This window comes from Sceloporus occidentalis, unplaced genomic scaffold (genome assembly GCF_023333645.1).
Source record: "Sceloporus occidentalis isolate IW3139 unplaced genomic scaffold, rSceOcc1.0.p SCAF_24, whole genome shotgun sequence".
In the NCBI taxonomy this organism is placed as follows: Eukaryota; Metazoa; Chordata; class Lepidosauria; order Squamata; family Phrynosomatidae; genus Sceloporus; species Sceloporus occidentalis.
The window spans coordinates 12084257-12102633 of record NW_028317004.1 but is presented as its reverse complement, the minus strand read 5'-3'; the positions used below and the strand labels follow the sequence as shown (position 1 = coordinate 12102633).

Here is an 18377-nt window from a genome sequence, read left to right as displayed (position 1 = left end):
GCTTACTTGTGGGAGGGTCTATTCTCTGCTCCAGTCCTGCCTCCTCTGTGGGGAGAACGAGGGAGGCCGCGCCCCCTGCTGGAGTCTGTGATCGGCATTGAGAGAGCTGTAGTGCAGGTAAGGGGGTGGGGGAGTGTGTTTGAATGAGTATGCCTGATTGAGGGAATGAATCTGTGAATGAATGAATTTGTGTGTGTGATAGCATGGATGTGTAAGTGCTGGAACCTAGGCATGATGGGACTGTGATTGCTGTTAACAATCCCACTCCTATCATGCCAAGTCAGCCAGTATATGCTGAAACCTGGCTAGCTGCCCCCTTGTGCTGCCAGCAGTATGGGGTCTGCACTTACAGCCACCCTGTACCAGCATGTACTGGCTGACTTGGGATGATAGGAGGGTCATTGCTGTTAGCAGATTGCTGTTAGCTGTTAGCAATCACAGTCCCATCATGCCTAGGTTCCAGCATTTACTGGTTGGCTGGGTATAAAAAGAGTGTGTTTGCTGTTAGCAATCACACTCCTATCATTCCAAGTCAGCCAGTACATGCTGAAACCTGGCTAGCTGTCCCCCTTATGTATTGATGGTGCCAGCAGTATGGGGTCTGCACTTACAGCCACCCTGTTCCAGCATGTACTGGCTGACTTGGGATGATAGGAGTGTGATTGCTAACAGCTAACAGCAATCTGCTAACAGCTATCACAGTCCCATCATGCCTAGGTTCCAGCATTTACTGGTTGCCTGGGTATAAAAAGAGTGTGTTTGCTGTTAGCAATCAGACTCCTATCATGCCAAGTCATATTGTTGATTTTTTTTTGTCCAATTGTGGTGTATTACTTTTAATAAAAGTGTGGTTACACACTAAAATTGGACAAAAAATACAATGCCCAGCCAACCAGTACATGCTGGAATCTGGGTATGCCTGAGATTGCTGTTAACAATCATAATATATAATTTTTTGTACAATTTTGGTGTGTAACTTACTTTTATTAAAAGTGTGTGGGGGGTCACTTTCAGTTTCGGCTAAGTGAACCCTGAATTTTCGGTTTTGGTCCAGAATTTTCATTTTAGTGCATCGCTAAAATAAATAGAACTATTTTATTTTTACTTATACAGAATCCTGCATTTGTAGTCACAAAACTTTCTAGGTCCAGAAATCAGTGAGAGGAAAAGTAAAGGTTTTGTGTCATTTAATTTATTTTAATCTGCATATATTATTAAAGGCCATATTTTCTCACAGTGAAAAATGAGTGCGGCCCGCGCACGTATACAATTCTGATGAAGTGGCCCACTGCACAAAAAACTTGGACGCCCCTGATATAGAGTATATATATATTTCCGTAAGTGTAACAAACATAAATATGAAAAAATAAACTTCCTACAGACCTGATGAGGATTCCAGTCGCTGTCAAATATGACGACTGTGTCTGCAGCCTGAAGATTAAGACCAAGGCCTCCAGCTCTGGTGCTCAGCAAGAAGATGAAGAATTGAGAGCCTTCTTCATTAAACTTTTTCAGCAAAGCAGCACGGTCTTCTGATTTGGTTGTACCTTAAAAAATGTAAAACAAACAAGTCTAAACTTTTGCAAAATAAGTCTTAGAACACCTACAATCAAGAATTGTTGATTTGAATAAAGCTGGAAAGAGTTTTAAAGTAATATCAAAGACTTTACATGTTCATCAGTTCACAGTTAGATAAATTGTTTATAAATGGAGACGGTTTTGTACTTTGGATACTATCCCTAGAGGTGGCCGCCCAGCCAAGATGAATCCAAGGGTACTACGCAGAATTCACAATGAGGAAAAAAAGAATCCTAGAGTAACAGCTAAAGGATTTATTGGAACTGGTTAACCTATCTGTTCATAAGTCTACTATATGTGAAACTTTTAACAAGCATGAAGTTCATGGCAGGACATTGCTGTTCGCCTAAAGTATGCCAAAGAGCACCTTGACACTCCACAAAGCTACTGGGAAAATGTTTTGTGGACTGATGAAACTCAGGTTAAATAGTTCAGGAAGAACATGCAGCACTACGTACGACATGAAAACGTCATCCCAATGGTGAAGCCTTGGTCATGAAGAGTACAAAAAATAAAAAACAGTGCAGTGCTAAAGCACATTGTCTTTGTCTATACTTGCGACTTACATGTAGATCAGATAATATTTTATAAACAATTAATGCAAAAAACAGATCATTTATTTAATTTATTTTTTCTTGCCACTGTATACATATAGGCACCTGTCACAATAAGCAGTCAGGTCTCTGCTTGCAGCCAGAGATTAGTTTATTTTTATAAAATAAAATTAGTTTATTAGTTTATTTTTTGCTAGAAAGAGACCTTCCTGTTTCAATATAAAAGCAACGCTCACTTTTATAAACCGAGTCTTACACGTACATTTAAAAACATAACAATTCATTCTGAGGTAAGTGACATGGCTGCTTACTGACAACCCCATTGCATTACAGAAATATTTGTCTTAAAATCACTTGTGAGGGGATGGGTGAAGGTACCATCATCTACGGGATTATGTGGTAAGCCTACAGGGTCCACTTGGCCAACTATTTATCACATTTTGGTTGGCAAGTTAATTTATTGCAAATGAAATTACATAATAAACCATATCAAAATGTAATACTGCAGAATAATCTTGTTGATCATAAAATTCACATACGCAAATTCAGCTGACCTGGCAACCAACAAAAGGTACTAACCATCTAGTCGCAGGTAAAGGAAGCCCCGGAAACCAAAGTAGTCTTCCATGATAGTCATGAGTGATGTCATCTGACAGAAAAGTAGAACCCGATGATTTGTGGCTCGCAGCTTTGGTAGTATTCGGTCAAGTAACTCAAACTTTCCTGAGGTTCTGTAAAGATCAGGCCTAGGATCCAAGGGAAACATAATTTCAATCAGTTTAAATCTATTAAATCCAGAGGTCACCAACAGTCCTGATATATCACCAGTTGGAGCAAACACAAAAAACTCACCCAAGAGTCTTTTAAGAGTTGTTTTATAATATCCAGCAAAAGTAACTCATAACAGAGCTTTTCAATGTTTGCTATGCCTATTCTTTATTATAGTATCACATTTAATTCCAATGTTGATAGCCAAAAGAACTTTCATAGAAAACACATGTATGGGACTGTAAGGAAACAGTGTCAGTAAGGCATGAGAAGCGTTCCTGCATCTTATTACCATTTTAATAAAGAAATGGAAATTAAAACTAAAACATACCCATTAATGATTCCAGTGCCGTAACCAAGATGTTCAGCAAAAGATTCCTGAAAAAGAAAAAAAAAGTAGTTATTATATCAGTTCCCATATTGCTTTGTGAAAATTGCACAGGGTCAACTCTTATTTTCTAAGCCATGTGTTTGCACCAGTAAAGTAACAGACAACACAATGTTTTCAGGGAAGGAAATAATACAAAGCTAATTTTCTATTTGCATGATGTACTAGGGTCTGTGGCTAGGCGGTTACATAGGGTGCTATGCTAAACACAGCCACCAGGGGGGTGCATTGAGGGTACATTTAAATATCAATCTAATTCTCCCGAGTGATTAGGTTCATCCACTGAACTGCATGATTTCGTAGGGACATGAACAAAGAGCTGCTGTTTAGAACTTAATATAAACTACCATTTAAAAGTGTTGGGGTCACTAAACTGTATTTACGGAAAACAAGAAAATCTGTAGCTGTGTAACATAGTTGCAAAATGGTTTTTGGTGACCAACTACCCTTTTAAACTTAAAATTGGATTAGTAACACAATGTGGCATTGAAACATAGTAGTGATGGTTGCTGATAAAGGGCCTCTGTAGCCTATGAAGATATTTCACTAGAAATCAGCTGTTTCCAGCTACAAAAGTCAGTTACAAAATAAATAATATCTACACTGTATTACTGATTCATTTGGTTTTTGTGACCCCGTTTGAATGACATACAGTACGTTATCCAATATTTTATATATATGTATGTATGTATGTATGTGTCCTGATGAAAGTCAAATAAAGACTGAAATGTTGACCTGTAAAAGAGGAATCTGTATTTATTGGAAAAAGACCTAGAGTGCTGGTAACTATCCATAGACTGTGTATATATATATATATATATATATATATATATATATATATATATATTTATATATATAGATAGATATACACACACACATACACACAATATATACCGTATTTGCCCAATTATAAGATTGGGTTTTTTTCAGAGCAAATGCTCTGAAAAATACCCCTCATCTTATATTCAAGGTTGCTTTATAATCAGACCTCAGAACTAAAATTCAGACCGCCAGCAGCGCTGCAGGGGACCTGGATCCTCCTCTCTGGCAGCCAGTGGACGTCTGCACGATGCGCGCAGACAAACCTGTGCCGCTGCCGAGGCTTCTATGACGAAGCGCCAGCGTGACATGATCTTCTGGTGCTCCACCATAGAAGCCCTGGAGGAAGTACCTGGCAGCAGCAGCGGAGGTTGTCTACGCGCATCGCGCGGATGTTCACCGGCTGCCAGAGAGGAGGATCTCCCCCTCCACAGTGCTGCAGGAGACCTGGATCCTCCTCTCTGGCAGCTGGTGACCGTCTGTGCGTTGCGGGAGTCTGGGGCACGGGGACAACTCTAGAGATGCATCGGTAAGTCGTGGGGGCATATAGGGGGTATAAGGCATATCAGGGGGGCAGATTGGCACATAGGGAGAATAAGGCATATGTGGGGGGGCAGAGTGGTATATAGGGGGGGGCAAAGTGGCATATATGGGGGTATAAGGCATATCTGGGGGACAGAGTGGCATTTAAGGGGTCTAAGCATTTTTCTCAATCAGAGTTTTTATTTAATATGAAAAAATGTTTATATGTGAATTAATAATTACTAATAAAAAAATTCTTATAGGGTAGTCTTATACTCAGGCTTTTTCTTTTTTTCTAAACGAATATTCACATTTGGGGAGGTAATCTTATAATCGAGCAAACACGGTAGTATTATATATTTCAATAATAAATGGGAAATTGGCAAATCGCTTTACTATGTATTTTAAGGTGCTGGACATCAGCCCCATTGTGGATTTTATAATGCAATACGTTTTGCAAAATTTTTGTAACCAGCTACCAATATATAACACAAAACAAACTTACCTCAATGTGCTGGAATATAAATGGATGGTTGCATATTTTTCTTAGCTGCATGATGGTGTTCATAAGGGTTTTTGCTCCACCTTTGCCCTAAAAGACATTTGAAATAGTTTTGTAAATAATAATATGTTAAAAGACAGCTAACCACCGACATATTAAACGTGTAAAAAAAAGTGAAATTTGTGTCATTATACAGTTTTGAAATAAAGGCGAGTAGGGCACCACTCAAACAAGCTTGCAGCCTACGAAAGAGTCCATGCCTACCTTACACTTTCTTTCCAGGGATTATTATTAATAATATCCAAACAGCTAATTTACAATCATTGATTAATGTATATAATAACTGTTTTTCCATTCTTCACAATACTCAACACACCTTCTTATCTTTTTCTGATCCGTCTGTAAGAAGGATCCCCTTCCCCTGCATGTGTCGGTATAGGATCTTCTGAAGAGCCGACATATCGCATTTAATGACATATTCCACCTGTAAAATATATCAATGTAAAATAGTGTCACAAGTATTTCGTACAGGCTTAAAGTAAAAAGGATAAAAACTCGGTTTTGCACGTTCATTGTGATAATTTATCTCTCCTAAGGACGCTGTGCAGGAACCTTTCACAGAAGCAGTCTCTGTAAGGAAACAGCTGCTTTCCTGTGATATCATGTAGCCTAATTTATGACTCGGACCTTCTGTCTGGCCTACTTGTGCTGCAGGAGTAAGTGCGCTGAAGACGGGCCTGAAGCATGTCCTTGAGGAATGGAGCCAAAACACAATCAGTAGCGAACAAACCAACCTTTTCAGGTAACTGCGACTCGACTTCCTTTTTCAATCTCCTCAGCAAGAATGGACGCAACACCTTATGTAAACGTCTTATGATCAGGATGGTTTCTTCTTCATTTAAGTCCACCTGTGTGAATTAATAAAAAAAAGTTATGAAGAGCCATGCTTCCTACTATAAAAAACAGAAAGGAATACTATGTTTAAACTTTTTTTTGGCAACACAGGACCATTTAAAAAAAGAAACCCATAAAAAAAGAAAAATCAGTATTGTAGCAGTTGTTTCAAGTAACCGGTAGTAACGCTATTACTTTTTATAAGTAAGCACTGGGGTCTACCTTAGCAGAAGCTGATTTAGTAGTTATAGTGCCTAGAAAATATTAAACGTAACTTATCCTAGCTGGTTCACTACAGCCATTTGTGCTCTAATGTTACACTCAGAGCCAGCAACCTTATACCAGGTACTATCCCGGCATGGACTAATGGAGCCTGTTTTTTGTCTAGGCCTCATTCAGATATACCACGCTCAGCTGCGTTAAACACATTACCCTCTCTCCTGTCATGGCAAAAGGAGCATTGAACCACTGCTCGAAGGTGCTGCAGCTTTTGAAGATGGTCGGCAGAAGGAAATTCAAAAGGGCCCACAGCTCTGGAAGTTTGTTTTGAAGAGGGGTTCCTGTCAACAGTATGCGTCTTGGAGCAACGTAGTGGGTGTTCAAGACCTGAGTGAGCTTGCAGTGGTGATTCTTCATCCGGTGCCCTTCATCCACAATCATGTACTTCCATCGGATCTGAGCACATGAAATTCATTTCCAGTGTTCGTTAACCAAGCTATTGTAATGCATTGAAACAGACACTATTCGTGGCAACAATTTAGCTCAATACCAAACTAAAAACTTCTGCACAGTCAGCGTATTTTACAGAGGAGGAATATAGATAAACTACTTGTACGAGCAACTAGAATTTACTGGTGGCATAGACATAATGTGCTGCATCTCAAATGCGAAGCCACACAAATATAATTTAGTTGAGTTATAAAGAGAATAAAGCTTTTTAGCTTTATCCTGCTGCATATGAGCTTTTTGGATAGCTACCTTACTCTTCTCTGCCTACGCATAATGCCAACTTTCTGAATATACCTGCCAAGAATACCTTACTCCTCGTGCAAGCGAGGAGACCTATCCAACCAGGAAATTATATGTGCATTCTATGTGTTTCTGCTTGCGCTGTTCTGGGGATACAAAGTTCCTACCAACTACATCCATTGCAAGGATTTAAACCACTTTTTTCAATTCTAATTCATCACGACCAAAAAAACCCCAAAAAACAGACATTCAACTGACTTGTCAGATGAGCTTATAAAACAAAGACAGTAGGACAAATGTATTATTTATAAAACAAAATTGCTTGCTTTTGGTTCACACTGCAGTTAACAAGACGAGGCAGCAAGCAATAATATCCTACTTTTTGACAATCTATATAACACACGCAGCTGTGATGAGCTAACTAAATTCATGTACCGTTGCTCGTTAAATGTTATACGTTAAGAATTAACAACAGAGGATGAACAAATTACCTTTGCAAGAATGTGCTTGTCCTTGATTATGTACTCATAGGTTGTCAGGAGCACATTAAACTTCCCGCTCCTGAGCTGGGGAACTAAAGAGCGTCTCATGGCAGGTGTACCCTGAAACAGCACAGAATGAAACATTATCACAAGCGACTGGAAATCCCAGTATTTATATTTCACTGCAACGTGCAAATTCAAACTGCACTTATGCTTAAAATATGAAAGCAATTGCTGCGAAGCTTTTATTCTATGCAGGGTGACTTTTTCAAAATCTTTAATCAAACTGAGAAGCAATATTTAAAAACGAAGACTGGTTCATTTTATGTCTAGTTCTGCTAAACCAAATATCAAGAAATCTGGCTCCGTTCAGCCATGTCAGGCAACATTTCCACTTATGAAATATGCTGTATATGATAATTCTCAGTCTTGCAGAATCTCCCCATCTGAAAGTAATTAGTCTTTAGTGCGGCAGTCTCTTAGGGATGATTAGCTTGCACTGCGGCGTACATGGTCACATTCTGCAGCACCCCACAGATTACACATTGATGCTGGCACAGAAGGAAATGTATGCAGAAGACGAGGTTTCGAACTGTAAAATGAGCACTGCAAACCTTGTAAGCGATTTTCACGACAGAAGGAGCCCATTTATCGAATTCATATTGCCAATTAGATAATGTCCTAGAAAAGGAGAAAAAGAAAAGATCCAAGTATTAAACATGGCAAGCCTAAGCAGGAATAATGGCGCAAACTTGTTACCCTTTTCCACCAAACCAGGGGCATGAGCTTTGAAAAAAGTTCGATAACAGCCGGGGGAAAACCGAGTATTTCTCAGCATACTACATGGGGTGGGAGAGAATGATGGAGAAGGACTGAGAACATCTACATGAGAGTACCAACAGCTGGGGAGAAAAGAAAAGCTCTGACAGACATATCGGAATCAGACAAAGGCATTGCTGGTTTAACACATTTAGAAAGGGATAACATTTGTGCCCATGTGGCTTCAGTAAAAGGTTGTGTGTGGCCTGCTTCAGATGCCACGTACATTAGCGAAACTAATTTATTTCCTTTTATACCGTAGAACATATCACAATGTCGATATATTTATAACCGTTTTGTTAGATGTATCCAGAGGATTGATTTGCTGAGAAGATGGTCTTGTAATAGTTCAAAATCAACCATTTGTTTCCAAGTTAACAGTGCCTGAATTAGTTTCTTTGAGGACCAGGAATGGATTGGAACACTGGACGAAGCCCCTCTTAGATGGGGAAGAAGGCTATTTTGACCTTAAAGATTCATGCTTGGTGGTTGATCCATTATCCCTTAACGGTTTAAAGACATTTCATTTGCTAAGTTAACAGGGAGGAAGAATTTCACCAAAGTTTATACATTTGCTACTTACGAAAGTGGAACAATAATGAGATAAGGGCCATTAAGCCTCTTGTGCTCCATCAGATATGTTATGAGTGCAATAGTCTGAATTGTTTTTCCAAGCCCCATTTCATCAGCAAGAATGCCATTTAAATTGTTGTTATATAGAGAAACCATCCATTCCAAGCCCTGAATCTAAAAAAACCCAAAACAAAACACTAAATTAGCAAGGTATAAAAAAATTTGCAAGCTTAGCAAAATCCAAGTACCAGTTACTAAATAACTTAACAAATGAAACAAAAAGTACTGCAAAAAAAATTGTGGAAAGGTACAGAATGTCACGATAATATATGATATATAAGTATCCATTTAAGTGTGAGGTAACATGCAGCACATCCATCCACATGAGCTCCAGGCTTGCACAACAGTAAATTAAAATGTAAAGGAGAGAGTCTGCTGAAATGACAATTTATACCACAACGGCAGCATATATTTTGATAGCATAATATTCTGATATTTCCATAGCATTTTTAACGCAGAGAAACATAGAATTTGATGGTTTCGAACCATTTGGTTTAAAAAAACCTTAAATGTGCGTTAGGCTACTATGAACGTGCTTTTCTCAGTGTAGCAAACAAACTTCCAAGATGGAATACAATACCTGGTAATGCTTCAGGGTTCCATTGACAAGAAGACTTGCTTGTTTCTCTACCCTCTCTATGATGGCATGAGCCACCCCATAATAGGACTGAGACTGGTGAGGGTCTGCCTGCATGCTGTACTCATCATCCACATCTTGCTTGGCTGTCCTGGATTATTTTTGAAAAATTATCAAATGTCAGTATTGGTAAAACAAGAAGCTTCTTCAACACGGATGCATATTACAAAAAATGACTTGACTTAAGGTGCAATTCTGTATACCATCCACGGCTAATGACATTTCTCTTACAATGAGAAATCTGTGCCGGTTAATGCAGACTTACTCAATGATGTGCTTAGCACTGCTCTCCTCAACGTCTTCCTTATTCAGAACCAAGTGTTTCTTCTCATCCGTTTCCATTTTATTTGATTCTTCATCATCCTCCTACAAATGAGAAATTACATATACACTATCAATGATATATTATGGCATAAATGAGCAAAAAACTTGACCACAAACCACTATATTCACCAGACTGCCCTTCACTAGACTACAAATGTTTACAGTTCTTCGACAGATTAGACCCACAAGCCTTTTGCGAGACCTCCACCAGGGAAACTAGTAGGGTACTGGTCGTTGATTTTAACATTTATACATGCTGTTCATTTAATCAATGCATCTCGATATTGTTTTTACACATACGCAGTAGATGTTCTATTAAGTTTGTGGAAATGCCATATTTGCTCGATTATAAGACGACCCTGATTATAAGACGACCCCCCAAATCTGAATATTAATTTAGAAAAACAAGAAAAAGCCTTAATATAAGACAACCCTATAGGAAAAAAGTTTTACCAGTAAATGTTAACTATTCATGTAAACTATTTTTAATAATAAAAGCTATGATTGAGAAAAATATTTTGGTTTTATTTCCTTCTATCCCCCCCCCCCCCAGTTATGCACATCTGCCCCAGAAATGCCTTATACCCCCTATATGCCACTGTGCCTCATGATATGCCTTTTAACCATATATGCCACTGTGCCCCATGATATGCCTTTTGACCCCCTATGTGCCTCCAGAAATGCCTGATACCCCTATATGCCACTCTGGCATTAAGGGGGTGAAAAGGCATATTATGGGGCAGAGTGGCATATAGGGAGGTTTAAGGCATTTCAGGAGGCAGAGTGGCATTAAGGGGGTTAAAAGGCATTTCACAGAGCACTCTGCCTCCAGAAATGCCTTATGCCCCCCATTTAAACTAAATTTGAATTATGTCAATGTGTACTGTATAAATATATCTCACATTATCACAAGTAATGTGGAAAATATACCTAGCTACTTAATATTTTATTTTTGTTACAGTGCAGACTGTGGAGTCTTTAGTCAAGTGTTGGCCCATTTTATGGGCCAATACAGAAAAAGCTACTTTAAGACTTCAGAGATGTTTTCATCTAAAGAAGAGAGTTTAAACTCCCTTAACGATTGTTACTTTTCATATTGTTTTCTGTGTTGGTTTAATATAGGCTCATCACTTTCCACTTGTCTCTGTTATTACCATTTAGACTACATCTTTAAATTCAAGTTCACTTTTTATATGGAAAATACAGCCAAACACTGAAACTTCTTGGTTAAAACAAATGATGATATTAAGAAGCAGCATTTTCTGGTCACTTTTTATGTGGATAGCATTATAAAACATACCTCCTCTTCATACTCAGAACTACTGCCCTCGCTGTCAGACCTCGGGGCAACTTCATATCTTGATCCAAAGAAAACAGGAAAAAAAAATCACATTAATTATGAAACAGAAAAACTTTGAGGACATCTACTGTTACAAAATGATGCTTTTAGAAGTTATTAAGATGTATGGTAAAGTAAAATGTACACTCACCCCGGGTTCATTTCCAGCCATGTATCAAGCTGACTAGCTTTGGGTGCCTCTGGTGCAAGCAGTACTTTTCCTGTTTCAGTATGTATAACTTTCACAGGCAGGTCACTCATCTGACTGCTCTCATCTATAAACTGGGTACGAGAAGCAGAGATTAAAATATGATCTATGGCATATTATATAACCTTTATTCAAGTTAAAGTGTAGCGGATTGCTTACTTGGGCAATCAAGCCCCCCAGTGTTGGAAGCTGTGCCGGCTTAGCACAGCCTTCATAGGCGTTGTTAAAAAGTGACGTGGGTTTCAGGCATGCCACGCCGGGATATGATGTCAAATCCCGGCGCTGTTTCTTAAAGGCGCACAGCCCCATTACTGCATTTGGACACCGGAGGACTGGGGGCACTGCCCTGGGTCAGGCCTAGGGCGGCCCCAAAGGTAAATACAACACTGCATGCATGGCATCACGGCATTGCCCATAAAGTTATAGAACAGTGCCCAAAACTAGCCAAGTCCACAATAATGAGCTCAAATAGTAAGATTCTCTTTTAAAGTCAATGAATATCTGTTCTTATTAACTTTCAGAAAGCAAAACATTCCCTTAACAATGTGTACGAAGGTGGTAGTTAGTAGCACACCAAAAAGTTTAATTTAAAATGTATGATGAGGAATCAACGTACATCAGAAAGTCCATCACAGGACTAAGAAAAATATAAATATGTTGTGTAATAAATATAAATAAAGCTGTGTAAGGAGATATTAAGCTTGCTTGAACATGGTGAATATTATATTACTAATAATAGCGTTTCACACCCTGAATCAGAAGACAATAGCATCATACCTCCCCATCAGGACCAAGGCCAGATCCCATTCCTTCTACATTCTCCTCCACCTTCTGCAATAAGAAACAACGTGTTTTCAGTTGTGTCATATCGAGCATCGAATATCAATCCATCAATTTCATGATAGCTTGGTAACACTGAGTAATAATGTTTGTTTTTTTCTCTCATTTACTATGGGTTGCCTTGATATGGTAGATGAGGCTCCATGCTAGGGCCACAATACAGCACTAGATCCTCATGTTTATTTAAAGTGTGTATGTGGAGGTATGAATATGGCTACAATTCATGACACTGTTTCTGCTAAGTAAATTGGAAATTAGCAAAGGCATTATGGGCTTGATTCAGTGATCCTTCTTAAACAGGGATTGGTACCAACATGGCTCCTGGTAGACATTTACTAAGGTCTGTGGTGGACAATTTAATGAGGTTCTAAGGACCTTCACAAACCTTGCCATGGACACTGGTGCCGTGTACGAACACTTTGCCTATCCCTATTCTAAACCTTTATTGGTATTAACCATATTATGGATAACTCAATATAGATGTAACAGAATTGAGAAAGTTAAATGTTAAACCTTATTCTAGTGTTTGTACTGTATATTTTTGAAATATACGCTCGTATATTTGAAACATTTCTGGGCTTTCTGCCAAGGAAAGTATCACTTCTAATTTAAATTAACCACTTCAAAAGCTACTAAAGTGTTTTTGACAAGAATACATGTTCTATTCTTTTTGAAGTCACTTAAGAAGTGATACATTTCTGGCATGACCCCAACTTATTTATTGATACCCATATATAAATTATTCATACCCATAAATGCAGATTTACAGAGAATCTATAACTCGTTTAACTGAATTGAACTTTAATTTGTATATTAGGATGTGCATATCTTATTATATGCATCTTATTAGAGTCACAGTGGTATACTGTGAGTATTTTGGCAGCTAGCACCTTTTCCCTATGGCAAAAATGCTGAACATTAAAGAGGTGCACCACAATAAAAAAAAATAGCAAAAAGCAGGTGTGGAGCAGGGAAGGAGGAGAAGGGGTATGGTACCAAAAAGGAAAACCAGTGAGAAATTCAGATTTTGAATCATTATGTTGTAAGAAATTAAGGCACCCTTAATTTCTTACAATGTGTAATAATTAATTGAATTAATATTCAGACTAAATAAAATAAATTATGTTCCTTTTGAAAAGTTCAAGCATGATCAATTTAGGCAAAATGTATGCATCCATTAATAAATAAAACAGTAAATACGTGTTAACTATTTTTGTTTCACACTTTACATTATTCTAATAATAACAGAGTACAAAAAATGGCTGGTTTTTGAAATCACAGATGCTCTTTCATTACATGTGGGAAAAAAAAATAACCGTGAAATCTAAAAGCAACATTTTTAGCGTCTGATTATTTAGTACGTCTGTCTTTACATCAAAGCAAGCCCATCCAGGACGCATTTGGTCTAGTCATCCATAGTCACCATTAAGAGCACTGTCATTTACCTGTTTGGAAGCTGCACGTAGGCAGTCCATTATTTCAAAGAGACTTCAAAAGGAGCTTTTAGGCTATTGGGGTTTTTTTTGAGATGAGATCTTTTATTTATTTTTTACTTTAACAGTGGCATGTAAGAGAACATGTGATTTAATGAGTAAATGGATGTGCTTTGAAGGCATTGTGTAGAAATGTACAAGAAGCAAAAAGATGATTTTTCATTAAAATACTTATGCTGAGGCTGATGTTTGTACAAGGGTGGTCTTCTTTACATAAAAATATTTTGTACGAAAGGAAAAGAGTCCTAATCTACCAAACATTCTTACAGTCATATTTAATTTACCTAGTTTTGTTTTTTGGTGCTAATCTTTTCATGCCACTCTACAAGTAAGGACAAGAGCAGCCAAGCAAATCCAATAGTAACATAACTATTTTATTTTTTTTTGTGTACAAACATACCTGTTGAACAGAAGACATGAACGAAAAGGATTGACTGGCACATTCTTGAAGCCAAAAGGATGCTGATGAGTTATAACCCAGCAGATCATATTAATATTGGATCATTAACTAACCTGATATCAAGCTGAGTTATTTTTTCTGCTGGTTATTTATTTTCTACATTACTGCAGTCAACAGAGGAAGATACATGAACACACTATTCTGAAATTAAAGATGAGCTTTCTTCCTTATGTCTGTGGCATTCGTAACATGAGCAAAAGAGATCTGATTTGGCTTGGTAAATGTCAAGCCCCTTTATGAATTTCTTCAGCAGCATCAAATCCTCTTGAGTAATAAAACACTCAAGTTTTTCAGTTTTAATTTAATATGGAGAGGCAGTAACTTTACCTTCTTTCTCCTTTTTTTCTTTTTCTCCTTGGCAGCCTGTGCTTGCTTGTGTTCCCACACTAAGCTAGTCAGGTTGGCCACATACTCGTCAGTCTGCTGCAAAAGGTAGGCCAGACGCCGATCTTTCTTCTGGTCAATCAGCTTACGGTATCCTTCTTCATCTTCTGCCTGTTGACAGAGACTTGATCAAATTGAGTTTATCTACGCATTTCCCAGGAACACACAAAAGGTGCTAAAATATCATCAATATTTAAACCGTACAGGTAATGGCGTTGGCAATGCTTTCAAATGTGCCACTTACCATTAGCCTTCTCATTCTCTCCTTCTCAATGCGCTCGGTCTCTTTCTTTTGCTCGCGCTCTGTGTTTGCATGCCATGTTGAAACTGCTTTAGACAGTTTCTGAATTTTCCCAGTAACGGATCGGTGATACTCTTTAAAGTCTTTAGCATGCTGCAATATACTGTTGAGATATTCCTGTAGCGATAAATAAATGTAAAAGGCATATATTGTAAGTGGGAACAATAAGCAGAGTAGCCATTCCTGGATCCGCTGTCCCTTGGAATAGCTACTTTACACGTTAACACACACAACATAGTAACGGCTTCTCACTAAGAGGTACCTAAGGAAAAACAAAAGTATAAGACTATGACAAAATGGCAAGCAATTTTACATGGCCATGGATGACAATAACGTTTCCATGGACAAAAATGCTGGAAAGTAGTTTGTTTTCACATTGAAAATTAACATAAATGTTATTTTGTACCATAAAGAGGACTTTGACCTATGGCGAAAAATACACCTTTCCCTTTTGTCTAAAGCAAGAAACAGGCCCCCATTGTGTACTGCATTGCAAAACTTCAGACTAACATGATTTATGGACAGGAAAACAAAAAAACCCCAAGAAGTTAAGAAATCTTTTCACAGACGTGGAAATGGAATGTGTTAAAAGTACAAAAGCTACAAATATGTTGCTTATGGTTACATTATTATACAATATATAGATGGTTAATAGAATTTGAATGTTTATAATATTGACACATGCTGAATGGGTTAACGGGCTCCCGTATCTTATTATGTATCCAATATATATGTGCAAAGAATGCTTACGTGAAAAATAAGTATTCTTCCATTTTTTTCTTTTGATTACCATTGTCATTTGCTCTACATATCCAGTGAACATGCATTGTCCTGCCTGCCTCTTTTTTTTCTACACAGACCTGCTGTGCAAGCCTCTTTCATGTATCACACATCAGAATCAAAGACATATGGAAAGCAATCTTTTCTGTATCTAAAATGTCCTGCTGCTTTCTGACTGTCTGTGAAACATGGTGACGCTGCAGCTCACCGGCTTGGCTTTTAAAAGCCACTCAATTAAAACCAAAACAAGGCGATGATGGAGAATGCTGCACAGCGAAATGTAACTTGTGAACCATCACAACTGTCTCATAAGAACCACTTGTTCCTTTCCAAAAAAAAATGCATAATCAATAATGTCTTTTTTTTCCTCTCTCTATTAACGGCAGTGCATGTAACCACTGATACATAAAATGCACGAGATATAGAATTTCAATTACTGGCAGGTTTAAAAATAGTTTAAAAAAAAACAAAAAACAATATCAGAAATCATCTCCTATGCTTTTGCCAAAACACAGGAAAGTTACAAAATTTTCATTTAAACAATACTAGAAATGATAGTTGTAATGCTGCTTTTAGTTATACAAAAGTCAGCGGAGTAGGCTGAACAACACTTAAGTGCCATTTTTGTTGAGTCAAGGTGCTGGTGAATGCATTAATATTTCCATCACCAGCAATGGTTTCTTCTGCAGAGTAGACGCCATTAAAAACGAAGAAGGATTTGTACCTGGTGCTTTTGTCTACGTTTCCTTTCCTGTTCAATTTTCTGCTGCTTCTCCAGCTTCTCAGTCATCCGGGCTTCACGCAGAGTTTGCCTCTTGCTTCGCTTGTAAGCCTTAGAGTTCAGGGCGGTCTCGAGCGTGGTGTCCCGACGCATGCATGCAACAACTTCCTGCCTTAGCTATATTTAAAAAAAAAAAGGAGAATACTGTATAAAGCTGACAAAAAAACTGCTACTCATAAAATATTGAATGAAGAAGATAATGTAATGTTGAATGTGGTATGCAGAGTTTCTTTCCTACAGATCTGTGCAGGAAAGGGGCCTTTGATCGCTTTCGTGGCCAGTGCCTGCAGATGGCTTGGCGCCCTTCTCACAGTGGCCGCATAGGCATAAAATGAGTCTACATTAATGTATTCAATATGAATGGCAAAACATACTAAAATATAACAGTCCTGTATCTGTATCCTGGTGTACCAAAAGTAGGATAACAAGGGAACCAAAAAGGCAGATACAACTAGAACTAAAGTTAATTGCTGGTTTTGATTCAGGTAGGACGTCCATCATATTTTAAGGAATATTTATGCGTGGGGAAAGAGGGTGTCATTGGTAACTGGTGACCAACATTGCCTTTTGCATTTGTTATTAAGGGGGGTAATTGGTTTTCAAACAATTTGCTTTGTGAGTTGCAGTATGTGAGCACATGTAACTTAGGTAAACCGGGTTAATAGAGCTTATGTGATTTTACTTGACGCTGGAAGTTCAGAAGTCGAAGGGCTTTCAATTCCACTGTAGCTTTGGTTCGCAAATCAGGAGGCAGGGATCCTGGCAGGTTTTCCAGCTCTTGAATCCTGTGAGCAATGCGAGCTTGAAGCCTAGAATGCAAAAAACGAACCTTAATTCCTACTTTGACTCAAACTGCTACATTGTATTATTGACCCAAATGCACATAATTATGGTCGACAAAGTCAAACAGCATGGCGAACGAGTACGCCTTAACCTTTTTTTACTTACTTTCACTTAATAGGTTAATAAAGTGGTGAATACTGGCCAATATCAAAACTTTTATAGAGTTTTTGCTCTAAATGCATTAATGAAAAACAATTCATGTGCAGTGTGTATAATTAATTTACATAAATGGTAAAAAATGTATTCATTCAAACATAGCCCACTGTGTTAACTGAAGAATTAAAACTGCACAGTATATATAAAAACAGGTTTTGTCTATCTATTTATAAATCATCTCCTGAATATATCTTATCTTTAATGTAAATTATAACAGCAGTACCCACAATATAATTTTTTTCTACTTCGGTTTTTTTAAGGCATTGAAGAAGAAAAAAATAATAAGCAAGTGATTTGTAAGTTTCTCGGTGTGCCAGCAACTAGGTACTACAAGGAAGCCAAAGAAATGCAAATTAGCAACTGCACAATGTCTTCAGATATGGATTATTTACTGCTAATGTGCAATACTGGCACACAATAGGAAAAGGAATATAAAAAGGAGTACGTCTTCTGAATACATTATTGTGTTAAGAGAAGAGGAAAGACGTATATAATATAATCCTTATATGCCATGCAATAAAAATATTGGCATATTCGAGTCACATGAAAAGCATCCGTCGCTTCCACCCATCAAAGTACACCAGTAACTTTTGTGTGTGTACACTGCGCTCCCACAGAAGTCATAAACGTCTTCTTAGGACCAGAACAAATATCTGTTGCTCGTAATAGAAGTCTCTTTCTTGCCAGAATAGTAACCTCTCTTGATTTACAGTTCAATCTCTATGAAAAACCTGACCTAATTCTGATTCAATTTTTTTGTACTCTAGAGGAGAGAAAATGGGTCTCCTGCAGCGATGCAGAATTACATCCTTGTGGTTTGGGGGTGTTTCAAAGCCTCAAATCTCTTCACCAGACAATCCAGATTTCTCTTTTTGTTGTGTATTTATAGAGCAAAAAAAAATA

The 18377-nt window shown here is 37.9% G+C and overlaps 1 protein-coding gene across 8 annotated transcripts in view; it reads right to left on the bottom strand.

The window, feature by feature from the left end:
- LOC149300633 (SWI/SNF-related matrix-associated actin-dependent regulator of chromatin subfamily A member 2-like) overlaps positions 1-18377 on the bottom strand; it is a 61055-nt gene that overhangs the window by 27760 nt on the left and 14918 nt on the right. For 7 of the 8 annotated variants that reach the window (XM_089485208.1, XM_089485213.1, XM_089485207.1 and 4 more), the window contains 19 exons: positions 17158-17284; positions 16419-16592; positions 14858-15031; positions 14557-14724; positions 12214-12267; positions 11380-11510; positions 11190-11247; positions 9831-9931; positions 9509-9656; positions 8879-9042; positions 8091-8157; positions 7486-7596; positions 6458-6700; positions 5926-6039; positions 5508-5615; positions 5135-5221; positions 3232-3278; positions 2712-2878; positions 1384-1547 (listed from right to left, as the gene is read on the bottom strand). In XM_089485208.1, the coding sequence (XP_089341334.1) occupies positions 1384-1547; positions 2712-2878; positions 3232-3278; positions 5135-5221; positions 5508-5615; positions 5926-6039; positions 6458-6700; positions 7486-7596; positions 8091-8157; positions 8879-9042; positions 9509-9656; positions 9831-9931; positions 11190-11247; positions 11380-11510; positions 12214-12267; positions 14557-14724; positions 14858-15031; positions 16419-16592; positions 17158-17284 (2407 nt within the window). The remainder of the gene's footprint in view (positions 1-1383; positions 1548-2711; positions 2879-3231; positions 3279-5134; positions 5222-5507; positions 5616-5925; positions 6040-6457; positions 6701-7485; positions 7597-8090; positions 8158-8878; positions 9043-9508; positions 9657-9830; positions 9932-11189; positions 11248-11379; positions 11511-12213; positions 12268-14556; positions 14725-14857; positions 15032-16418; positions 16593-17157; positions 17285-18377) is intronic. The other variant, XM_089485214.1, reaches the window with a different exon arrangement.